The following is a 25936-nucleotide window of genomic DNA, read 5'->3' on the forward strand; positions in this document are numbered from 1 at the left end:
GCCAAGGAAGAGGAGGGGGGAGAAAAACCCTCCCCCTCATCTCTGCTCTGGCCAATTGCAGCGCAGCTCCGCCGGGAGCCGCCGCTGCTCCTGTCTCCGTACAGAATATGATGCATTCAGGGACAGTGCGAAACGCCATGAACAGCGTCTCATGCTGAATAAGAGATTGTGCTGTAGGTCTGTTTGTTTTTAAAAGTGTGAATATTTTAATGTTATGTCCAGCAGGGTCAGCTCCACTGGTAGTAAAAATGAGTCTGACTGTATTGAAGTCTATGATAAGATCTCATATCACTTGATTGATTCCCTCAATAAACATTTAACTGATGACTTTATGGTTTTAAACTCTAGTTTCACATCTTCTTCGACACAGCATGATGTTCATTTAGTAAATGATGGTCCAATTACAGTCAAAGAATCCAGAAAAAAGGGGGAGGAGTTAGAGCGGGGGGGGGGGGGGGGGGGGGGGCTATCTGTGAATGATAATACGTCACCATAGAAACGTGAAAATGTCTTGAACAGCTTTCGATTGAACTTCAAATCACTCTGAGGAGTCGACTGTTCAGTTTTCAGTATATTTCATTTGATGTCTTTTTTTCACAAGCTTATATTTGCATCTTCAGTCACCAATAAAGCAACAGTCTGTAACTCCTCCTCCAACTCCTCAGTCGTTTCAAAGTCGATCTAAATGAACAATAACCTCCAACAGGGAGAATGGCGTCTCTCTCATGTCCACAGAGTGTCCCGCTTGCCTGTTTTCAGCACTATGTAACTTTGTCAGCGGGCCGAGGTCATCTGGTGAGAAGTGTGTATGTGTTTACGGCGCTAGTTTACACTGAAGCTAAGAGGAAGAGGACGGAGACGGATGAAGATAAGAAGAGAGAGAGAGTGAGCGAGCGAGGAGCAGAGTGTTCATCCCTGCAGATATTATTCAGAACAGACTGAGATGTAACATTAGCTTGTATCATTAGCGGTGTCATCGTTGTCTTTAGCAGCTTTAGCGGCTGCAGAAAGGCATCTAACCTGAGTTATGTCTCAGGTTTGATACAAAGAAATCAATTAATCCATCTGACACCAAAAATTGTCTCTTCAAAGATCTGCAAACGAGACGCAGAGTCAGATTAGTGCAAAATCTGAAAAGGGGGCACTATGTAACTCTGACACCTAGTGTTTAAAATGTGTACTGCAGTCTAAATTTAAAACATTAGAGAGAGCTGTCTCCCCCCCGCCCCCTCCTCTCTAGAGCTGATGCTCACTCAGGTCACCATGTGGTGGACACTGAAGCTTCAGTGTTTATCCAGCTCTGCATCGGTCTGTAAACCTTTCTGTGTTCTAACCTCTCTCCATTTTTCAAAAGCATCTCCAATATTGATCCTAGTTTGAGCACGTTTCTTCTCGTGGAGCTTATTAGAAACATGCAGAGGCTTTTTAGGTCGGGTACAATCACTTCTATCTGAACCAGTTCTCTTGCAACACCTGTTGGTTTGACCTGATAACTGGAATCATATCTGGCAAACCGAGGGGCGTCCAAAACGGCAGTGTGGGGGTGCCTTAAAACCGCCTACCTTCTCTGGTCCAAACAAATCCAGAGCATTCAGGAGCAGAATCTAAAGTTAGAAGGAGGACATACTGGCTGCTGCATTGTTGTCAGAGAAGCCAGCACTTCAACATAGCATGTTTCCTTAATGTCTGATCATAGAGTAAGGTCACTTTATCATTTCACTCACTACACATCTCACTGATTGGACCTTTAAAAATGACCCAAATGGCCCTCTTCATACTCTGGTCAGTTGTTTTGATCCAAAGTTGTATCTTATTGCTCTCATCTGAGTAAAGAGCTCTGATGTTGGAGTTTACACGCTGCACCTGAATGCCTCATTGTTCTATTAGATGAGGCATCTTCAGTCTGCAGTGCTGAGAGGAGTCCCACTTCTAATATAAAAATGTTGTTTGTATGGAAATCAAAATCACATGTTGGTCATCCTCTGTCTCATGATGAGTTTTTCTGAATCTGTGAAAGTAAAGTGAACCACAGAGCCAGGAGCGAACAGAGACTCCATCCTGTTAGGACGTTAGACTTTTTAATAACAATGAAGGGGACTGTAAGATTCCACTTTTCCAAACAACAACAACCTGCTGTGTGCAGCATTAATGCTGAATGTTCCTCTATACTTACTGTGGTGGTCTCTGTCTTTGTCAAGTGTTTGCAGGAATCACATGTGGTTACTAGGATGTTGCATCACAACAGGAGGTGTCGTCTCCAGAGGCTATTTCTGATCTGTCTGAACTGTCACTACACAGAGAGAATATGTGTCCTGTTATCAAAGATGGTTATTAAACATGCACCTCGTGAAACCTGCTGGAGGCCTTGAGTTTATTTCTCTCAGGGTATAAATTAGAAAAGTATGGTTAGATTCTGTTTCAGTGCGCTCGAGTCAAAGACAAAAACTAAGAACATTATCTCTTTTTATTTGCATTACTTCTTAAAGCCTATTTTTTTAGTTTTGGTTAACAGAAATGTTTCTTAAATTTTATCTTTAGTTTACGATAACGATAATAACCTTGGTCTACAGCAACCGACATATTCTGTCTTTTGTGTTTCATCCAGACCAGAGATCAGAAACCTGCAGCACATCGTAAAGGGAAACATTTTGACACATTCTGAAGTCGTACCGTTGTAGCTTTCAGTCGTGACCTCACATCAGAACAATGATACCGGCCCAAGAACTCAAGGGTTGAAAAATTAAGTCGATGCTGAAGTGAAAAAGCCTGCAGTAACTCGAGTGTCCACTAGAGGCTGGCTGCAGAAGCACAGGAAGTCACATACACACCCATTCTAAAAAGCCTGTTTTTACAGCAGAGATTAACATGTTTACAGCCTGGTTCAAAAAAACAGTCATCAAGTTCGAGCTAGTTCTAATTAGCTCATGTCTCGATCGACACACACTGTACTCTAAAACTCATCTGTTTTGATTTGATGAAGGATCAGAGTTATTCACAATAAGTCGCGTGGCCTATTTGACTGACAGGTGGGCATGTTGTATCGGTTTGTCTGGAGGTTTAAGCCCCGCCTCTTTGTCTAGAAGTTAGGTAGTCAACGTTTCCAACATGGTGACCGGACTTGATGGGCTTCAAAAGGTTTCTTCAGAAACCAAAGAGTGACATCACTGACACTACGTCCATGTTTTATACAAACGTTGGTTTTCACTGAAAACTTCTCCACTTCTTTCACGCGATCACAAGTTTGTGCACTTTCATGAAATTGATCTATTTTCAAACTTTAGAGTTGCTACAGCGCCACCTTCAGGAAATTTAACACACAGCACCAGTTGAAGAAACACTGGATGAACAAACGGCACAGCAGTGAAGAAGTCCTGGTGGGAGAAATAATGTCACCCGTGCTGCAGTTTGAGAAGTCAAACATTTTGAATGACATTTTTACTGCATGTGGGCAGCCTTGTTGATTCTCTGTAACCATGGAAACGATGATGAAAGCAGCCTGACGAGACCACACAAGATCGGTCAGGTGGTCATACTGCAATGGTTGATCGGTGTATAAATATATCTGTATTTTTTTCATTTAAGATTTATTTCGGGGGCTTTCTTTGCCTTAATTCTTCCCATGCATGTGTGGATTCTCTCCAGTCCAAAGACATGCTCGTTAGGTTAACTGGTGACTTTAAATTGTCCGTAGGTGTGAATGTGAGTGTGGCTGGTTGTCTGTTTCTATATGTCAGCTCTGTGATTGGCTGGTGAAGCCTAACCACTAGGCCACCTATGCCTAAGCTCTATGTTTCAGGACAGCTGGATGTTTGATAACTCTGAAGCTACAGATTTTAAAGCAGATACAAACTTGAAGACATTTGAAAACGTCTCCCTGAAGGAGCAGAAAAGAATCAAACAGTGAGAAAGCAGAAACACACACGAGACAAACTGATCCTGAGTCAGTCAGCTGACGCAAAACTGTTTTATTCCACAGGAATGTCAGAAGAGAAAAAGAGCAATAAAAAATAAGGTTAAAAACATTCATTTGTCTGCTGGATCATTTCAAACACGGAGACTTTATAAAAAACACAGCGAGCCGTTTGTTGGCAATAAAACGCTAAAAATCAAAACAGGAATGTGCAACAGTTCGTCATGAAGAGAAGAAGGAATGGACGACAAGTTTTAAAACAACTTCCAATAAATAAAGAACTCGAGTCAGTGCAGGAAAGAAGGTTCAAACAACACACAAAATGTGTTCACACACACACTCAGACACAGCCAGAGACACACACACAGACACACGGCGAGCAGGTGTTCATACAAACAGGTAGAGGGAGAGCTCCTTGGTGTGCAGGTGCTGAGCGAGATTCTGGATGCGACACAGACGGACGCTGTGCGAGTCTCCGGCGCTGTACACTCTGAAGATGTGATATCTCTCTCTCTCCTTCAGGGCGAAGTCGAGCTCATTGGCCGACAGGTGAATGAACGACCTGTCCTTCTTTATGGTGGACTTCACCTCCACGTACACCACCCGCTGACCCTCTGCGGGGCCGAACGTCAGCCTGAAGTCGTACGGCTGGCCGCTCTCTCCGCTCTGGTTGCACCACAGGACGTGGGTGGGGCTCCCCGGGTCGCCACTGTCCCTCCAGTGACACAGGAAGGAGTTCACCAGCTGCTCCCCCCACTCCCCAATGGCGGTGTAGTCTGTGTGATCGTCTGATAGCACCACCTGCAGGAGGAGAGAGGTGTTAGGAACAGCTCCCCGATATGAGGAGGCGTGCTGAGGAGGATGTTCTCACCGTGTTCGGTCTCTGGCAGCTGAGCTCCATGTCCTCCAGCACCGTCTTAGAGCTCAACATGGGGAAGTCCAGGTTCAGGGGTGGGCGCTGAGACTCTGCAGAGGCTGCAGCCCCCTGAAACACAGAGTGGAGGAGCACGGCATCGGGGGCGGGCCTAAAACAGAGAGGGGGAGTATGTGTTAGTCACAGTATGATAAGAAGTCGAGCTCGTCGGCCGACAGTCGACGGTTTAAGGTTTAAATAATGAGGAGGAGGAGAAGATTACAGGCTGTTAGCTGCAGGCGTCTCGCTGGCTGCTGACTCAGCAGGAGGTGCAGAGGGAGGAGTCTGGGCTGGTCTGAGGTCACGTTCTGCTCCTTCAGTCTCTCTCTGCAGACGGCTCTCTGTCAGACAGGAACAGATATAAACCTTTCATTAGTGTTAATCAGTGACACCCGGAGTTTGAACTTTAGGATTCCAGTGAAACTCAAACAGATCGATGTTTGATCATTAAAATGATCACCCTGACAACCTGAATGACCTCTGTGCTGTTGCTATGTAACAAATTGACTCTGAAACGATGATGAAGTGAACAGATTCAGTTCGGCAGGAAGGTAACAGCAAACTGGGGATGCAACAATTCTCAATAAAATATTGAAACGTTTAGTACGGCATGCACGGTTCAATTCAAATTGTCTCTGTTTGTGTGAGCCTGTGAGACCGTGCGCTGGGTATAAGGAAACCCCTCCCCCTCAAGTTCATATACAATCACCATGCCCTTAAGTTGGGGAAGCTGACAACACTACGCACATGACGAGCCATGAGGAGAGGCAAGAAGTATGAGGAAACAACGCTGTCTTTAAATCAACTGTTGTTTCTGCACGTTTTGACTAATGGGAGACCGGTGTGAGCAGCTAGCTTTCCCTTAAAGACGCCAAAGAGCTGTGAAGCTCAGAGGAGAGCTGCAGAGTCGACTGATCGTTTCCTGTTTAACCGTGCAGAGTAACATCAGATAAGTTCTGTAAACACACACCTGTTGATGCGTTTCGATTTAAATCAAATATTCTGATTGCATGAAGTACTTTCAACAGGAAGTGAGTGAGACACCTGGGCTTTGTGCAGTGTTCTGTTGTCCTGGACCTGGGTCTGGATGGACCAGGACTTTCTGTGGGCTGGGCTGATCTGCAGGTCTGCTGCTCCTGATTGGCTGGATCCCTTCACAGCTGCCTGGACTCTGGGAGGTGATGTTGCTGCCTCCTCGGGGGATGCCGTCTCTCTCTGGGTCTCTATCGTTAGGCGCTGCAGGAGGAGGCCACATCTTCATGACGGCCTCCACCACACCTCCTCCGTCTGCAGGAGCTGTTGGCACAGAGAAAATATGTGAAATAAGAAACACAAGAAGATTTTCAGATGCTGACACCTCCTTCTCCTCCTCCTCATCAGCATACCTGTGCGGCTGCCTCCTGTGTACTGAATGGAAGCTCGAGGAGGCCAGCACACCAGAGTCTCCTCCCCGTCCTCCTGTGCAGGACGAGCCTGCACCTCCTGGGAGCTGACGGAGGGTTTACTCCTCGATAGAACTAAAGTAAAACAAATTCAAACAGTTAAAACCTCGGAAGAAGAAAAGACAAACTGAAGCTGTAAAACAAAGACCAGATTAAAGATGGATTCTGCTCTCGTTCTCTTGTGTCATAAAACATTCTTTTAATCATTTTAATCCTTGTAGAAGTGTGTGTGTGTGTGTGTGTGTGTGTGTGTGTGTGTGTGTCTGTGTTTAAGAGTGTGTGCTTGTTTGAGTGTGATCTTTGCTGCAGTGAGGATCTGCTCTCTCTCTATTTGAGCCCTGGTAACAGCTGCTCTTTAATGTCTGCACACACAACAGTGAACAAACTGAATTAGCATATCTGAGAAACACACCAGCTGTGTGTGTGTGTGTGTGTGTGTGTGTGTGTGTATGTGTGTGTGTACTGCACATTGTGAATATAATGGAATGATAATGGAAAGCGGGTCAGACTGCAGATGTAAGATGTCACAGCTGCAGATTTAGACACATTATCGTGGCTGCAGAAATATATTAAAGATTCTCTAAATTTAAGCTACAGCAACACATTCACACACTGGTGGTAGAGGCTGCTGTAAAAGAGTCCATCAGCATTGACTCATCCAGTCATACACAGTCATACATCACCAACGAAGCAGCGGGAGCAACTTAGGTTAGGTGGCTTGCTCAAGGAAACACCAGACTGGAGTTTTTCAAGTGTAGCTAAGATTACTGGACTTTACGATGACTTTTGAGTTTGATACTTTTGAGTAATAAAGACCCTACTGATCCCCTTCCTACGTACCTCTGTCCAGGTTCACCTCAGGTTTGGGTGGCTCTGGGACCTCCCACAGCTCCTCCTCAGCGGGCAGCTCTCTGATGTCCTCCTTCTGCAGGTATCTCTGCAGAGATCTGGGGTCCAGGTCCTGCACAGGAATTAAAAGATATCAGCCAGCTGTAGAATATAACACTGACAAGAAGTCCTCAAAGAGAACTTCCAGTATTTTCAAGACCTTTTCAAGGCGTCTTTTAATGTCTGCAGCAGGTAAACAGGCGGTAATGTCTGCAGCAGGTAAACAGGCTGTAACGTCTGCAGCAGGTAAACAGGCTGTAACGTCTGCAGCAGGTAAACAAACTGTAACGTCTGCAGCAGGTAAACAAACTGTAACGTCTGCAGCAGGTAAACAAACTGTAACGTCTGCAGCAGGTAAACAAACTGTAACGTCTGCAGCAGGTAAACAGGCTGTAACGTCTGCAGCAGGTAAACAAACTGTAACGTCTGCAGCAGGTAAACAAACTGTAACGTCTGCAGCAGGTAAACAAACTGTAACGTCTGCAGCAGGTAAACAAACTGTAATGTCTGCAGCAGGTAAACAGGCGGTAATGTCTGCAGCAGGTAAACAAACTGTAACGTCTGCAGCAGGTAAACAAACTGTAACGTCTGCAGCAGGTAAACAAACTGTAACGTCTGCAGCAGGTAAACAAACTGTAACGTCTGCAGCAGGTAAACAGGCGGTAATGTCTGCAGCAGGTAAACAAACTGTAACGTCTGCAGCAGGTAAACAGGCTGTAACGTCTGCAGCAGGTAAACAGGCTGTAACGTCTGCAGCAGGTAAACAGGCTGTAACGTCTGCAGCAGGTAAACAGGCTGTAACGTCTGCAGCAGGTAAACAGGCTGTAACGTCTGCAACAAAGTAACCGATCAAGGCAAAGGAGGCAAGCATCTTCTGAGGTGTGTGAAGTAAAATGTCGGTTTTTATGAATGGAGTCTGGTGTATTAAAGAGATTTGTGGATCCTTTCTCTGATGATGTCAGTGGAACAGATTCTCTTCCATCAGACGATGGCAGATCATTGTCCGCTCAGAGTCGTCTCGTCTCATTAATATGTTGATGACCTCAAAAATGTGCTGCAAGAGACTGTTTGATTATCCCTGGATTAATATCAAAGTTAGAGTAATAAGTGGACATAATAAGATGGGAGGCGTCAGAGCGTCTGCAGAGTGAGAATCACATCATTAAAACACAAAGTTTGACTTCAGTACATTGAGACAGTCTGCTGTCTTTTAATATTGTTAAAATAATACCGCTCAGTTCTGCAGAACAGACAGAAACATAGAAACATGGGGGGTCAGAACAGAGTGGATCAAACCTACGCCTCGTTAACCTTTGAACTCTGTGACTGCACAGAAACTGCTGATCGACTCCACAGAGACGAGAGAGCGTTATTATGTAAAACGTGACTCCCTCAGGGGAGGCAGCCTCTTATAGGAGCTCCACTCAGCTGTGTGTGTGTGTGTGTGTGTGTGTGTGTGTGTGTGTGTGTGTGTGTGTGTGTGTGTGTGTGTGTGTGTCTCTCTATGGATAAGGGATCAGATCTCACTCACATTGATCGAGGTAATCAGACCACTCAGGAAACGCATCAGCTCCTTCCTGTGTCCGATCTCAGTGCAGAACAGTTTCACCAGCTCCCTGAATCACACACACACACACACACACACACACACACACACACACACACACACACACACACACACACACACACACACACACACACACACACACACACACACACACACACACACACACACACACACACACACACACACACACACACACACACACACACACACACACACACACACACACAGCAGTCAGGAAAGGATCACACGGCAGATAAATGTTTCCCAAATATGGTTTCTGTTATTCTTATCACTCTGATTTATGTCACAGAGTTAATTTTTCGGAGAGGTTCAGTTTTAAGTTCTCACCTGCAGACCTCCAGCTTGGCAGACAGGTGGTCTTTCTGGATGTAGAGTTCCTTCTGGTCCTTCAGCAGACAGATGACGTCCTGCAGCTCTGGCGGCACCTCCTCGCTCTCTGCTATGTCCAGCTGGTAGCGGATGTACAGCTTCCCCACCTGCACGCCATCAGGAAACAGCATGTCAGAGTTACCTGGACCAGGTGAGCAGGTGTTAACCCTCTCTAAACACAGTGAGTCTCTGACCTTTCTGAACTGCAGCTTCCTGATCCTCTCTGTGATGCCGTTGTCAGTCAGCTCAGTGTAAACCTCAGTCAGCTCGTCGTGGTGGAACAGGAACCTTTGGATGTAGGGGACCATAGAGCGCACCATGTCCTGCATTTCGGGGCAGGGTCTCAGGCTCTCAGTCTGAGGCTCAGACCTCACACAGTCAGACAGCTGTCTGATCCCACAGATCTCCAGGAACAGAGAGCGCTCCTTCTCGCTGAAGGCCGGTTCACAGTTAGCTCGATCTGCTGCTGTGTGAGCCGAGAGGGAAAATGGAAAACAGACGGTCTATTTGAACCGGTGTGACAGCTTCCTCAGCTCTCTCTGTCTTTACAGCTTCATGGTCTGTACAGCCTCACTCTTTGGTCTACATCGTCTCAAAACTCACATCAGACCTTCATCAGTTCACACAGGCCTAAAGATGTGTTCAGACATAAAGAAAAGACAACCTCTGCCTCACGTTACTCGCCGATCAGTCGTGTTCATTTCTGTTGGTTAAACCCACAAATGTAGTCAGAAAAACTGTTAACCACATGTTTGATGACCTGTTAGCAGAGAGTGTGAGTTTGTTTGTCTGCAGGATGAGACACGAAGACTTCTAAATGCATGTTTTTTTCACAGTCCGGATTGAAAACTTCAGATCCACATCAGGACTTCAGCAGAATCTAACTCCTGATTGGACGAAAATTTCCCGCTCAAGTTGAAGAAATGTTTGCCTGTTCCCGTGAATCTACGTGCATGGAAGATAAGCTCTTTGTCTGAACACATGTTTACACCTCTGACTACATCCTTGCCTCCATATTCAAAATAATTATCATTTTCTCTTCTCTCAGGATTTTAAGTATTAGTTAACATACTAAGACTGAGGCTGGGTTACATCTATATATATATATGTCATCCTGCATCCTCCCCCCTGGGTTAGTCAGACAAATGTAACATTGATGAGTTTATGTAGAGACGCAGCAGCAGCGTACCAGAGTTCCCCGTCCTCCTCGGAGCGTTCTTCTTCTCTGCAGGCGGCAGGTTGAGCAGACACACCTGCCTGTGAGCTTTAAACACTTTCTCCAGCTCCTTGTTGTCAGAGATCATCGGTCTGCGGGCCAGACTCACCCAGGTGTTCTCTTTGGTGGGGAAGACCCTCTTATCAGACACCATACCTGCACAGAGAGGACAGAGGGTTAACTTAAGGTGTGTTTGTTTAAGGTGTGCTTTCACACTCGCAGAAAACTCCTAAAAACGTCCTGAAGTGTTCATGCTGAGCGTCATGTGTGAACACAAACAGCTGAATGTTTCTCTCTTCACCCGGAGTTTCTCCTGCAGCCTCCTCGTATTTATTCTGCAGAAAGTCAGAGTGAGCTGATGTGAGAACGCAGCAGGATATAATCAGGAGAATTTATCTCCAGTGAGAAACGCTCTTCCTGCTGTCGGGATGCGAGTTACTGACTAAAGCAGCAGAGCCACGTGTCGTCAGTCATCAACGTCAGGCTCATGCAATTGGCCAGGTGTACATACATCACAACAGTGTGTGTGTTAGGAGGATGAATGTGTGTGAGGGTGTGTGTGTGTGTGTGTGTGTGTGTGTGTGTGTGTTAGGTGTATGTGTGTGTGTGTATTTGGGTGGATGAGTGTGTGTGTGTTTGGGTGTGTGTGTGTGCAGCTCTCACCTTTCAGGGTGGAGCAGTAAGAGGGGTTGAGTGTAGGCTGAGCTGCGTTCTCGTGCTCTCCTGATGCTGCGACCGTACACTTCTGAGCTGTGGGAGACAGAAACATGTTACATCACATTAGATGTCATTAGATGTTATGATGTCATTAAATGGTATGATGACGTTTAGATGTCATTAGATGTTATGATGTCATTAGATGTTATGATTTTTCATTATTTTTATCGACACGTCTCTTTCCGGTCTGCTTCCTTCAGACTGTTTGACCTCCACCCGTCTCAAGAGAACGAGGACTTATCATCTTCAGTCTCAGGACATTTTCTTACCACCTGTTCCAAACGTCAGAACTGAACTCCCTTTACTCTGAACCAATCACAACAAGGGCTGAGATTTAGGGCGCACTCACACTAGGCCCAGTTACCGTAATTAAGCACGATTGCTCCCCCTACCCATTCCCCCTCTGGCCTGCACTCACACGGCTCCAGGACTAACCGGGCCTGAGCACGGTTACCTCTTGAACATAACGACGTGATACAACAGATACACGACTTTACGTGGTCATAAAGCGTGCACAGAGAACGTAACGGAGACCTCACAGTGGTCATACCAACTGGACTTTAGGGGTGAAGCGCTATTTGGCACGGTACGGATTGCCTTGTGTGAGTGCGCCCTTAACGAGCTGCTCTGATTGGACGCCTTTAAGAGGATGTTAAATTACTTTTAGGCGGACACATCTGGCTGCAGATGTTCTCTCTGATGTGTTTGATCTTGTGTTTTTAACTTCATACTTTATGACACACTCGATGTTTTCTGTTCTTCTCTCTCTTACTTGTTTTGTTCTGGAAGTGTTGGAGCGACCTCACAGCAGAACTTCTTCCTGGATTCATAAAGTTCTAACTGATCTGATCTCGTCTGTTGCAGGAAAATTAAATGAGTGTGAATCTTTCATTCTTACCGAGTCTGGCATAAAGCACGGAGACGTCCTGCAGCACCTCAGCGGTGGGACTGGGACACGATGAACAGACCAGCTCTAACAGACCCACGTACTGGTTCATGTTGGGACTCAGATCCACGTTCAGCAGCTATAAATGACCAGAGACAGTACTTTAGTCATGAAGTAACTTAGTTTGGCCGTCACAAAAGAAAGTACACACTACTAACATGTAAACATGTACACAAAATAAATACAAACATCTTAATAAAATAAATCATAATAATAGAAGCAGTTCCATAAACCTGAACTAAGCCACACATCAAACCTCATGAAGAACCATGCATAGCAACAGTAACTAAGGGAGGGAGGGGCTTAATGAACAGTGCATGTGGGACATGTGGCGTTCAGAGCAAACGGAACCAGGTCTCGTACTCTGGTGAAGAAGGCCTTCATGCCGTCCAGCGGGTAGTAGAAAGGAGCCAGGACTTTGGGCTGCTGGACCGGGGAGTCGGCTCCGTGAGTCAGCTGTTTGTAACGCACAAACATGTTGGTGGGGTCGCTCCAGCACACCTCCTTCAGGTGGTAGAAACGTCCAGAACACCAGTCGTTTCTCCTAGTAATGATGGAGGAGGAGGAGGAGGAGGAGAGTTAAATTTGTGACATGAGGACTTGATTGTTCTGAAAGTTGAACTGACTTTTGAATTCAACTTTTTCTATCCAGGAACAGAAAATCCAGATTACTTTAGTCTGGAATACGATCAACCTGGTCCAGAAACTTCAAAGATTACCAAAGCTTGAAATAAGACTACATACTAAGTCCACAGGGGGCGCCAAAAACCACAAACTGAAAGATCCTCACAGCTGCTTTAAATATATCCCCCCCCCCCCCTGCTGGGACCATAGTGTTCTTAATCTTACTTCAAGATGAATATTTTAAACCTAGATTTAATCTGATCACATGACTCTGGAGCAGACTTAGAGGTTTGTTTATTGTCCTAATAGTTCAGTCTAACCCCGCCCCCTGTGATCTGATTGGCTGACATTTGTAGTCTCAAAGTCTGTAGCTACGTATATTATAAAATTAGATTTAGGGGAACACCCTGTCAATCACGGGGCTGATACATAGAGACAGACAACAAGACCCATTCCCTTAATTTAGAGTCCCAGTCACTGGACCCACTCATGCACGGGGAGAACATACCAGGAACCTTCTCGCTGTGAGGTAACAGCGTTAACCACTGCACCACCGTGCATCCCACTCTGCAGCTACTTTACTTCTTTTACTCATAAGACACCGACAGACTTAAGGTTTATAATAAAGTTTCCAAAATTCTGGATAAATCGATACTCTTCAATACCATCAGCTTTAAAACGATAGACAGTGTCACAAAGTTCTTCACACTGAGCACAAGTTAACTGCATTATTGACAATGATTCGTAGTGAAAACATGACATCATTAAAAACAGGAAATGATCCAGTATATGGTGTTCTTTGTGTTCAGTCCAGCAGTGTCTCACCTGTTGTACTCTATGAAGACAGCAGGTGTGTGCTGGAACAGATCCTTCAGGCTGTTTGGAGGACAGTTCAGGCTCAGGTACGTGTACACGTTATGGATGTGCTGAACAGTGGAAGTGAAGCTCCGCCCCTCAAACTCTTCATCAGCTGCTCCCTGCTCCTCCTCGTCCTCCTCCTGCAGTCTGACACACCACTCCTTCAGGTAATTTATCAGAGCGTCCACTGAGATGCTTTGTCTCATTCCTGCAGCAGGGAGAGGAGAGGACACACTGACTGTAAATAACCTGCAGACTTTAACTCCACCTGTGAAAAAAACACTCTGCAGGTTTTTACCCAGAGCTCTGCTGAACTCGCTGGGCTCCAGGTCCACGTAGCAGACGTGAGTCCCCAGCAGGTTGCTGATCTCAGTTGAGGTCAGGTACACCGAGTTTGGACGCAGGTACTTCCTCTCTCTCCGATCACCCTCCAGCGGCTGATAGGCCGGAACCCACTGGAGAGAACACAGGAGGTGGTGGAAGGAGGAGCGGGTGTTTTTGATCCCACGTCCATCCTGGTCGATGACATGAGCTGTGAGGTACTGAGAGTAACGATGTCTGCAAGAGAGAGAGAGAGAGAGAGAGAGAGAGAGAGAGAGAGAGAGAGAGAGACAGACAGAGAGAGAGAGAGAGAGACAGAGAGAGAGAGAGACAGAGAGAGAGAGAGAGAGAGAGAGAGAGAGAGAATAAAGCTTCAGAAACAGAAGAGGCCTTTTTCAGAACTCATGGAAACTTCTAGAAAACATGAGGACAGGCTGCCCCTGAAATCTACCCGAGCTAGTGGTTCACACATTCACCTCACAGCGGGACACCTTCAACAGAAGCCCTATTGAGGGCGCCGTTCACACTTGTTCACGGTGGATTGTTCTGAATATTTCCTGCTGCCTTCTCACATCAGCTCACCTCGACTTTATGGTGAAGTTTCACAAGGAGGTTTCGGAGAAAGACCAGGTACAGTCTGGGTTTGCATTCACACATGCAGCTCAGCCAAATAGTTTCAGGACATTTTCAGGAAGTTTATACGTGTGTGAAAACACAAGGTGGTTCTTTGATGAGACACAAAGAAAGTAACCGTCTTCGGCTGGAGAGATCTCTGATAGTACCCGTGACGGATCTGTGCGCCGTAAATTCCCATGCAGAGTAAACTGCACTCTGCAGCGCTGCATGTGATCCATCATCAGAGTTAAATGTGCTGACAGACTCGTATCTATGCTGCAGAGAGACGTCAACTTGTGAGTTAAAGTGAGGAGTATAATAGATGACAGCTCTACATGTGACTGCAGGACGCTTGGTCATTAGTGCTGTGATAGAGAGGCAGCCTGTCAGGGTTTCCCTGCTGGAAGTCTTTTATTCTACATGATTTGTTTTTTCTCATGGTGTGTGCATTCAGATGACTTTCACTGGACCAGCAGAATACTTGATGCTGGTTCAGTCCAGTCCTGCTGCACACTGTGGAAGGATCCATCTAATAAACTCTATAGAGCTTGAGAGGAGAGACAAACATGCACAATCATCTGATGGCATGCTTTGCAGGAGGTGTTCATGATTCATCCAGCTGTGATGTTAAACAGTATTTACTGCACTACAGTTCACCTGTGTAAACACCTGAGCGCGCTCACTCTGTGCTCTACATTTCAATCGGTACATAAATCCTGATGAGTCTCTTTAGAGACATCAAACCCACGGCAGGCTCATGTGTGTTCTTACTGGAAATAACAACCTCTGTGTTTGTGTGTGAGTCTGTGTGTGTTACCCAGTGTCCCAGTTGTTGGCCAGCAGCTGCAGCAGGGCCGTTCTCTGCTGCAGGAGGAGGGAGTCAGTGAGCTGAGCCGTGGCCAGAGCCTGGAACTCCTCACAGGGATAATCATCGATCACACGCTCCTTTCCTGGAGCCAGGAACCATCCAGAACTTTCTGCTGCCCAGGGACTGCAGGCCTGCAGGACAGAGAGTGAGAGAGAGAGAGAGAGAGAGAGTGAGAGAGTGAGAGAGTGAGAGAGTGAGAGAGTGGTTACCAAAGCTGTTGGCAGCAAGAAAGATGACTTCCTGAATTACATTCTTTAATTTGTAGTGTTTTTATAGCAAAGTCGACAAGATACATTATAGTCTACAACAACAAAGAAGACTAACACTCCAGGATACCATGGTACAACTTCAACTACCAGCTAGCTTAAAGGCTAACACCAAATGCCAGTAACTGCCACGAAACACTGGTTGATCAACAGGACACTACAGTAAGCTAACTGAAGATCACCACAGATAACTGTTTTAAATCAGAGAAAACTACACTAAATCCACTAAAATGATACAAGGATGTAAGATACTGTATCCAAATCACATCACATCTGTGAAGGCAAAAAAGACTTTCAAACTAGAAGTCCTGAAAGACTCACCTGAAACAGTTGTGGCAGACTTTTCAGTAACAGAGAAAGGAAGAGTAAAGACAAATCTAATATTTTTCACAAACAAACCAAATACATGGCATACTACTTTTACTGAAGCCTTCAGGTACATAAAAAAAATGGAATGAGCAAAGGAAGACAAATCTCTGTGTATGAAGATGGAGATACAACAAGCCCAGTGCTGACCATTAATATTTACCACAACAGTACAGTCATGGTCCAAGGATCGGAAAATTGCCTGGATCATTTTCAAAAGGACTTTCAGAACATGAAGGAGGAGGCGGAAAAGAAAGAGAGGGGAAACTCAACAACCTCAGAGGCAGACAACACAAGTCTGACAGCCTCACTACATCCAAAAAAGCCTAATTTCTACCGTCTCCTGAGACTACTCCCAGGTTCTCCAACCGTTTGAAGACTCTGAAAGAAGGTCTGTCTGTGCTGGAGAGGGAATTCATGGAGTTCAGAGAGAATACCCTTGCTAACCTGCATCAGAAAACTTCTGTTAAACAACAGAAGAACGAAACACACACTCTGATCCTCCAACAATAAGATCAGATTAAAGAACTACAACAGGCTGTGAGAGAGCTACAGAAGGATAACCAAGCTCTTCGGATGATGCGGACACTGAGAGAGGAAATTACCATCATCAACCAAGCAGAACCAGACAAGAAGAGGAAGAGGATCGTCAGATAATAGATGCCACCTCTCCTCCCTCTGAAATGAACCGGTCAGGATGCTCAATATCCTCAACACCTCTGCCTCTAGTCCCACCGGCCTACCCAAAGCCTTCAAATAGAGACACACACTTCTCTGTCAGCCAACCTGAAACACAAATGAATACCGCCACACATAAAGAAATCCTGTTAATCTGTGACTCCAACGGGCGACACATCAATTTAACACGGCTGTTTCCTGAGAAAAGATCACTGAAACGCTGGAGCCCAACCACAGATAAAGCCGTGGAACATCTGTCCGGTGGAAGGTTTGAAGGAGTAGAGCATATCATCATTCACACCGGATCAAATGACCTGACCAGGAGAAAAGGTGATATACCCACAGCACTATGGCAGCTGGCAAAAAGAGCCACCAAGGACTTCCCCTCCGCAAGAACAACAATATCCACATTACTGCAACGATCGGACATTCCTCAAAACATCACTAACACCATTAATTCAGAGAGCAATAGGAGCTTCACTCAAATACCAAATGTGAGTGTGGCACACCATGACAACATCAGCTACCACCACCTGCATGATAGCATCCACCTCAATGACAGATGGATCAAACTGTTTGCAAAGAACATAAAAGACACAGCTCTGAAAAGAGAACCTCGAAAACAGCAACGCTACCCCCACCCTCTTCCAGAGAACCGCAGGTACCTACACCCTCCCCAAGAACACAGATACACAGGACCTCAACAGGAGCTACAGATAAACCATCACCCCTGTCAGGAACAGAGAGCATACATCCAAGCTCCAGAGTCGCACAACAAGTTCACTCACCATCCCCAGATGCCCCAGAGAGACCCTCACCTTCAAAAGAAGCAGCAGAGATACTTCCACCCTCCTGAGGTGCATCAGGGAGACAACCACCTTTACATATGTTAGCCCTCCCCAAACATTACAAACGGACAGAAAACAGCCTCACACACTACACCAACACATTTAACAATGCTAACATCCAAAACATACTAGATACATTTCCAAGCAGACAGTACCCCATACACAATGAAAGCATTCATTTGGCTACAAAAGATTTGAATCAAATATTTATTAAATTAGCACAGGAATCCAAAATGAAGAGACCAAGTACCAAATGGAACCAAAAACCAGCCAAAGAACCGTGGTTTGACAGTGAATGTTCCTCTTTCAGGAAACATCTCAGAAAACTGTCAAACAGGAAATCCAACGACCCTGAAAACAAAGAACTGCGTCATGAATACCACGCCGCCCTTCAACAATACAAAAAGATAATCAATCAGAAGACTCAGACAATGAATTAATGAAAATCGTAAAGGCAATAGACCAAAACTGTTTTTGGAAACTTTGGACAAAATTTTACCCAAGCAAACATAAAAATAACATCGCTATTCAGAACGGCGACATTTGGAAAAGCTACTTCTCCTCTTTATATCAAAATCCAGAAAAATTCGGTTTGAACACACATCAGGTCACCACAATTGACAAATTAAAATCATTAGAAAATGTAATAAAAGATAATCAAAATACTTTGGACAGTCCGATTTCAATGGAAGAGCTACAGGACAAAATGTCTGACCTGAAGAATGGAAAGGCATGTGGTACGGATGGTGTCAGGGCGGAGATGTTAAAACACGGCAGCAGAAAACTTCAAGCAGCTGTGCTTCAATCGTTTAATTTAGGTTTTAAAAAGTGGTGTATATCCTGATATTTGGAACAAGGGTCTGATTACTCCTATTCTTAAAAAAGGAGATAAACTGAATCCCAATAATTATAGAGGAGTCTGTGTCAGTTCCAATCTGGGGAAACTGTTCTGTAGTATTTCAAATTGAAGAATCCTGTCCTACCTGACTGAAGGTGACGTTCTGAGTAAATCCCAAATTGGCTTTCTCCCCAAACACAGAACAACAGACCACATCTTCACTCTCATATACTCTCACCAAGAAACATGTACAACAGAAGAAGAAAGGGAAAATCTTCGCTTGCTTTGTAGATTTCAGGAAGCCTTTTGATTACATTTGGCACAACAGCCTTTTCTATCAGCTGCTCCAAAACGGTGTAGGAGGAAAAGTTTATTATTTGATTAAATGTAAATACTCTGAAAATCAATGTGCTATAGAAAGTGTACAAAAAAAGAACTGAATTTTTAAAACAATGTCGTGGGGTCCATCAGGGCTGTAATCTGTCACCAACACTTTTCAACATTTATATCGACCATTTAGCTAAACTACTGGACGACTGTCCAGCCTCAGGACTCGACTTACAGGGACAAGACGTGAAGTGTCTTTTCTATGCAGATGATTTGTTACTGTTATCCCAAACGAACAAGGTCTACAAGAGCTTCTAAACATCCTCCATCAGTACTGTGAAAACTGGAACATCAGTGTGAATCTAGAAAAAACTAAAGTCATGATATTTCAAAAGAAAGCAAGATCACAAAGCCAAAAATATCTGTTTAAATTGGGAGACACATTATTAAACACGTACCTGGGCCTAGTGATCACTGCATCAGGACATTTTGTTAAGGCTGTGAGTTCATTGGCTGATAAAGCTCGTAGGGCTTATTACAGCACAAGAACAAACTTGTTCAAACTCAACCCCCCAATAAGGATTTGGATCAAAATTTTCAAAAGTGTGATTGAGCCAATTCTGTTATATGGAAGTGAAGTCTGGGGCCCATTAATCAAAGAGCAGCTCTGGGACTCAAACCCAGTGGAAAGAGTCCATCTGGAGTTTTGTAAAAACATATTACGAGTCCACAGAAACTGTCCAAACCACGGCTGCAGAGCCGAGCTGGGCCAGTTCCCTCTACTGATCCACATTAAAAAAAGAAGGATGAAGTTCATGAACCACCTGATCGAGTCTGAGTCAGAGTCACAGCAACATAGAGCTTATTTAGAACACACACACTCTCTGATCACTGATAGAAACACCACACAGATCCACATATAAAAGTAATGCCCTGATCCCCAACTCACAAAACAGACAAAGATAATAAACAGAAATATATGAATCAGTGGAAATTAGAAACCCAAACAATACATAAATTAGAATGCTATAGTTTACTGGACAGGGAATTCAAATTAGCCCAATATTTAAAAGAAATAAAAGAACCTCTAAAAAGACAAACAGTGACTAAATACAGGCTCAGTGATCACAAACTGGCTGTAGAAACTGGTCGACAGAAGACAGTGGTTAGAGAGATCTCAGAGAGTGTGTGTGCACTGTGGAACAGGACAGGTGGAAACCGAACTTCATTTCCTCACTATCTGCCCCAAATATAAAGACATTAGAGACACCTTCTTGCCTAGATTTAATGATCGAATCCCTGGCTTTCTTTCCATGCCTAAAGAGGAACAGATGAGAATCACTCTGGGAAAAGAGAGCTTGACTGTAGAGATATCAGCAGAATATGTGTCTGCATGTCATCGAGTGAGCGAGGGTTCTATGTAGGTTATTTATATTCAAGGTTCTCCATGTCACAATACATGACTGGTTTGTTTGTAAGGTATTTGGATTCAATGTTTGATATTCTTAAAAAAAAAAATAATAATAATAATGTCTGGTCACAATATAAGACATGTTTACTCATTTGTAAATAATTTTCATTACTCTTTTATGTAATTGTATTTTTCTTCATTATTTAATTTCATATGTAAATGATTATAATGTGTATTCTATATTTTGCTTTGGCAACATGTTTAACCCAAACGTCATGTCAATAAAGCCATTTGAATTGAAAAAAAAATTGAAATTGAATTGTGAGAGAGAGAGAGAGTGTGGTTTACCTGCAATGAATGATGATTGAAAACAAGAAATTAAAAACGACTAAGAGTTGAGGTATCAGTGTTTGCATTTGACGAGTCTGGTATCAAAGAGTAGTGGTGTACTGTGACGACAGAGCTGTGATGATAACAGGTCACACTTTGTTTTCCTCTGATGGTTTTATGAAACGATAAAGGAGAAATAAAAACATAGAAATGTGAAACACTGACCAAACACTGGACCTGCACAGTCTCGAAGAACGATGTCTTTATATGACGTATCAAAGAGGACACAGAAGTGATGCAGAGTGTTTATAAGAAAAGAGACAGAATGAGTCATGAGCACAAACTCACATGCTGAGGACTAAAAGTGTGTTTTATGAATAAATCTGCACACAGAAACGTTCATGTTTCAACACCAAACTGAACTCTGATGTAAACCAGAGTGAACAATATGTCTTAATTTAAACTCCAAAATCAGAGCAAAACCATCATTTAAAATGTCAAGCAGAAAGATGTCCCCTCCATATCTCACCTGTCTCTCTTCTCCTTCCCTTACCTGTATGGCCTGTCCCTCTCCCGTCTCTCACCTGTCTGTCCTGTCCCTCGCTTTTCTGTCCTCTCCCTCACCTGTCTGTCCTTTCCCTCACTTGTCTGTCCTCTCCCTTACCTGTCTGTCTTCTCTCTCTCCTGTCCCTTTCCTTTCTTCTCCCTCACCTGTGTGCCCTGTGCGTCACCTGTCTGTCCTGTCCCTCACCTGTTTGTCCTCTCCCTCACCTGTCAGTCCTCTCTCTCTCCTGTCTGTCCCGTCCCTCACTTGTCTGTCCTGTGCGTCACATGTGCCTCTCCCGTCCCTCACCTGTCTGTCTTGTCTCTACGGCTCATACAGCTCTCTGCTATTCTGCTGTGACTCATCATGTTTAATATTTTCATCCTTTAATCTACTTGTCGTCATCCTCATGACTCATTGTGTTTTCTAGTGCAGGAGGATTCTCTTCTGATTCTTGTCGCCATGCAACCAGAAAATATTGTGCCCTTACACAACTCATCTTCAGCTTTCATCATCACTGAATCCAGGGACACCGTCAGCACCTACCTTTGGTCTTTTTGTACCTGTAAGGACCTCGCTCTGATCTTTTTGGACCCATCAGGACCTCGCTCTGATCTTTATGTACCTTTAAGGACCTTGCTCTGATCTTTATGTACCTGTAAGGACCTCGCTCTGATCTTTATGTACCTGTAAGGACCTCGCTCTGATCTTTATGTACCTTTAAGGACCTCGCTCTGGTCTATTTTGTACCCATCAGGACCTCGCTCTGGTCTTTATGTACCTGTAAGGACCTCGCTCTGATCTTTTTGGACCCATCAGGACCTCACCCTGGTCTTTTCGTCAGACTGTATTAGTATTTTGAAGAGAGTGAATGATAAATATGTGAGGTGACTGATCAGGAACATCATCCTCACCAGCTCTTGAGCGCTGAGCGTCCTTGTCTGTTTGCGGATGATGAGTCCGTCTCTGACTCCCAGCCTGCTGAACAGCTCCCTCCATCCCGCCACGTCTCCGTCTGTCTGCACGTAGCAGGGACTCAGCAGCAGCCAATCACAACCTGAGGAGACAGAAAAGACGGAGAGGGGTTTAGGAGCATAAAGATATTCTGTATGACACGCGTGAAGCACCAGTAGGATGGAGAGCAGGAGGAGGAGATGTTAATCAAAGCTCGAGAGTGAGCTGATGTTCATTATTCAGGACCTTCATGTAATTAGTTTCATCTCAAAGGAAATCTGCTGCAGAGATTATTTAACAGATGTGATTATAGCTGAAGGGCTGTGAGAACTCTTTCTATCTTTAATGCTCTTACACTGTTCAAGGCATGGAAACTGTAAGTACAAATAAGTGTTAAAATGGGAACAAAAACACTCTCAGGGCTTGATTCCCTGAGGGACTGTGCAGCATGCAAGCTCGTTCAGCCTGCTCCAATGAGTCAAAAAGCTGCACACCTGAAGTTTAAAGAACATCTTTATTAGACCGACACGTTTTGTTTTGTGGCCTTCATCAGGGCTGAAACACATCAGTCTCATAAAGTTGTTCTTTATACTACAAGTGTTGCTTCAGCTTTTTGCCCTCCTGGAGCCCCTTCACTCTCCATGCACCTTGAAAGTTGGTGAAGTTGTGCCAGAAAACCCGACCTGCCTCAAATGAGTTAGAAGACATCGTCTGATTCACAAACACACACAAACAAACTGTGCTGCAGAGCAAACAGCGTCTCTGTGCGTCAGTGCAGTTTGTATTATATGATCCATTATTAGGTCCCTTTCTCGCTAACAGCCACGCACAGTTAGCAGGGTTCCCACTTTTTTCCATAGATCATTTTCCAGGACTTTTCCAGGACATTTTCAGCGATGATCGAGCTGGTATGACAGTCCGTGATCATGCCACACCAGTATTAAGTGTAGTCTTTACCAAGGTTAATCACATCCACTGTGAGGTACCGCTTCAAAGGTTAAACATTTAATATCACGTTATGGTCCATTTTTTACCCTTAAGAGCGCAGTTTTGCATTTGAAGAGACAATGCTAGCAAAGTTAAGGGTTAGCCAGTATTCGGCCCGTGTTTGGCTCACACAGTTGGGTACCTATTCATTGTGCAAATTAACCTTTTTTTCAACACGTGATGTGGATATCTTTCCCAATCCGCAGTTTATAAACATTGCCAATTGGCATTTATCAAACGTATGAAATAGTTGTATTTCACTCTCATTTTTGTCAGGCACAAAGTCATAGCAGAACACAGCCTTAGTAAGAAAGACTGACTAGAGAGAGAGATTCAGTGCAAGCTAGCACGCCATCAATAATGTTAACTAACTACTGTTAATGTGCTGACCTCAAAGCGAGGAGAAAACACAAGTCTACCTGATAGTTTTTGCCACAATTCACTCTCATGGTGTTTTTATCTCTTTTTGTGAAGGATCTTTTCGCTCCATCCTCTCAACTAAATTGTAAATAAATATCAGCTTTTGACACGAGGGGGAGGCGGAGCCATTACATTATCTATTGACTTCGATTCAATCTGCGTTGTGGATTAATGTAACAAATCGCTACTTTTATTAACGTGCAGAGGTGAAAATGTCCAACCCTGTAGCAGAGTGTTGGAACAATTTTCCAGGACCACACATGATTTTCCAGGACATTTGACTTTTTCCTGTCATTTTCCAGTACTGGAAAATTAGTCAACTGATTTCCAGGTTTTCCAGGACGAGTGGGAACCCTAAGTTAGAGTGAAAAAATGGTCTTCTGCTGGGGGTTGGTGGTAACTGCGTATTTATAAGAGGTGTGACGCTCAAACTTTTTTTTGGATTTATTTTGTTTGAAAAGCTGCATCTGTGTGTTTAAATGTGCAGGACGAGAACATTTGTACCTCTTTTCAAAGGGTTCTGATCCATCATCTATCCGGGCCAGTGTGTGTGTGTGTGTGTGTGTGTGTGTGTGTGTGTGTGTGTGTGTGTGTGTGTGTGTGTGTGTGTGTGTGTGTGTGTGTGTGTCTCTCCTACCAGGCAGTGTCTCAGGCAGGTTGATGTTTCCGTACTCTTCAGAGAAGTGCACCCTCTCGTCAGCTGGGCACTGCAGCCCCCTGTTGGTGAGGACGGGTATTGCAGTTTCTGCGTAGTCCTGACTCGAGGACGAGTGCTGCTTGATGAAGACCAGGTAACTGACCACCACTTCAGGGGGCTTCGACTGGAGGGGGGGAGGCAGAAATAAAACAGGGCCATGAGAGACAGGAAGAAAGAAAGAAAGACGTAGGGGGAATACTTTTCATAATCTGTGTGAATGAAGCATAAATCCTCTCTGTGACAGTGACCATAGTTTGTGCAGTAAGGTACCTTCCATCTGTTGCTCTGTAAGGTGGGGTAGATGTGTTGCTGCAGCAGCTGTTGAGGCTCCAGGTCGTGGACTCCGAGTCTCCTGAGCAGCTCCTGGACCTGCTGACTCTGCAGAGGATCCACACAGCTGAGCAGAGACGGGTGAACCACACTGACGTCTTTATACAGCGCAGACAGAGGACCTGAGGAGCGACGAGAGATAACACAAGTTTTAACTGAGCTGATGAGCTGTACTATTAGTATTAGACTGTAGGTTATAAAATCTATGTTCAAGTTCTGCAGCGGGTGTCACCAGCTCTGCTTTAGTTTGAACGTAAGTTCTGCTAACATTTAAGGTGTTGCAGCAGCTGACATCGTTCCAACGGAGGAAGAAGTTACACCTTAAGAAGTTACACCTTAAATCTTACACCTAGCTCATGGTAGGTGTAACTCATGGTGGTGATGGTGTTACAAAGATGGGAGAACACAGACGATTGGGTTATTCTTATAGTGTTAAGGATAACTTTTGAAATGGCATAGATATGAAGCATTTGGAAATGATCCATAAAAAAAAGATCACAATCAGACTTCAGATTTCTACAGCAGAGTGTAAAGGGTTCCTGTTTTCCCATCTCTCTGGGTTTCTTTGTGTCTTATAGTTGATGTTTAAATAAAGTCAAACTTCAACATGTGTGACTGAAAACCTCGTCTGACCTACTTTATTTTCCCTGAGCCCAGAGTCAGCGCGAGCGTTTCCCCGCTGAGCTCTGCGCTGCTCAATATTTCATCAGAACTCTGAGCTGTCGCTGTGAAACCATCACACGCGACTTCATCTTTAAGCTCCGCCTTCCCTCGCTACCCTGAAAACACGCCTTAATATATGTATACTTCTAAATGTATTACTGTATACACATATACATGATAACATATATACCTATGTAGATATATATTCATAGATCAGTGTTTCCCACACATATATCTGGGCTGAGTATATTTTGAATTCATCCATAAAATCACTGCACGAGTGGGAGTGAGAAAGGGAGAAGTCCTCTGACTGCACGTCTCCTGTAAATGCACTGATTGTGGTGTGAGTATGTCTCATGTTAAAGCTGTAGCTTCTCATGCTGTTGTTTTAATATTTTTCTGCAGTGATCGTTGTGATGCGTGTCATCATCAATAAGTGCGGATCAACCGGTGTGATAACGGGAAATCGAGGAAATCTTTGAAAATGTGAGCAATGTACAAAGGGTAACTTGTCTTAACGTGTTCTCATGTACACAACTTGACCTGTAGTCGACCGTGTTGTTGAAATGATTTATTTCAAACCAGAAAAGAAGATTGATGCACAGATCAGGGGTCTCATTTAGAACCGTTGCGTACGCACAAAACGGGCCCTGAAACTGGCAGCCGCCTTTTCCCACGCAAAGTTTGTGATCTATAAAAACAAATGTGATGATAAAATGTGCGCACCGGTAAGCAAACTCTGACCCAAGCGTACGTACATTTTGGAGGCATGGGAAATTGGCGACACAGACGGCAAAGTGGTGAATTGAAGCGTGCATTGATGTCTCTTCCACATTTTATTTCACTAAATATCAAACTTTACTGACAGATCCACATCATCAGAATCATTAAAACCGACGGTTTTATTTAGGCTTTAGCGCGCATGTAGTGAGCCGTTTCCGATAAGTAACTTTCAATATGACAATAAACGAAAAAAATTAAAAATTAAAGTCCGCCACATAC

At 44.4% G+C, this 25936-nt stretch overlaps 1 protein-coding gene across 4 annotated transcripts in view; it reads right to left on the minus strand.

Moving 5' to 3' along the window:
- Positions 1–3934: 3934 nt before the first annotated feature.
- The window catches only part of wu:fj29h11 (uncharacterized), a 48644-nt gene continuing 26642 nt past the window's right edge, over positions 3935–25936 (minus strand). For 3 of the 4 annotated variants that reach the window (XM_065949598.1, XM_065949600.1, XM_029278593.2), the window contains 19 exons: positions 24212–24393; positions 23882–24065; positions 21798–21940; positions 15225–15406; positions 13770–14029; positions 13439–13679; positions 12353–12533; positions 11942–12068; positions 10990–11076; positions 10300–10482; positions 9305–9576; positions 9069–9217; positions 8685–8769; positions 7106–7226; positions 6209–6340; positions 5868–6119; positions 5047–5164; positions 4782–4935; positions 3935–4711 (listed from right to left, as the gene is read on the minus strand). In XM_065949598.1, coding sequence (XP_065805670.1) covers positions 4298–4711; positions 4782–4935; positions 5047–5164; positions 5868–6119; positions 6209–6340; positions 7106–7226; positions 8685–8769; positions 9069–9217; positions 9305–9576; positions 10300–10482; positions 10990–11076; positions 11942–12068; positions 12353–12533; positions 13439–13679; positions 13770–14029; positions 15225–15406; positions 21798–21940; positions 23882–24065; positions 24212–24393 — 3467 coding nt within the window. In that variant the 3' untranslated portion in view covers positions 3935–4297. The remainder of the gene's footprint in view (positions 4712–4781; positions 4936–5046; positions 5165–5867; positions 6120–6208; positions 6341–7105; positions 7227–8684; positions 8770–9068; positions 9218–9304; positions 9577–10299; positions 10483–10989; positions 11077–11941; positions 12069–12352; positions 12534–13438; positions 13680–13769; positions 14030–15224; positions 15407–21797; positions 21941–23881; positions 24066–24211; positions 24394–25936) is intronic. The other variant, XM_065949599.1, reaches the window with a different exon arrangement.

This window comes from Labrus bergylta, chromosome 21 (genome assembly GCF_963930695.1).
Source record: "Labrus bergylta chromosome 21, fLabBer1.1, whole genome shotgun sequence".
NCBI classification, from domain to species: Eukaryota; Metazoa; Chordata; class Actinopteri; order Labriformes; family Labridae; genus Labrus; species Labrus bergylta.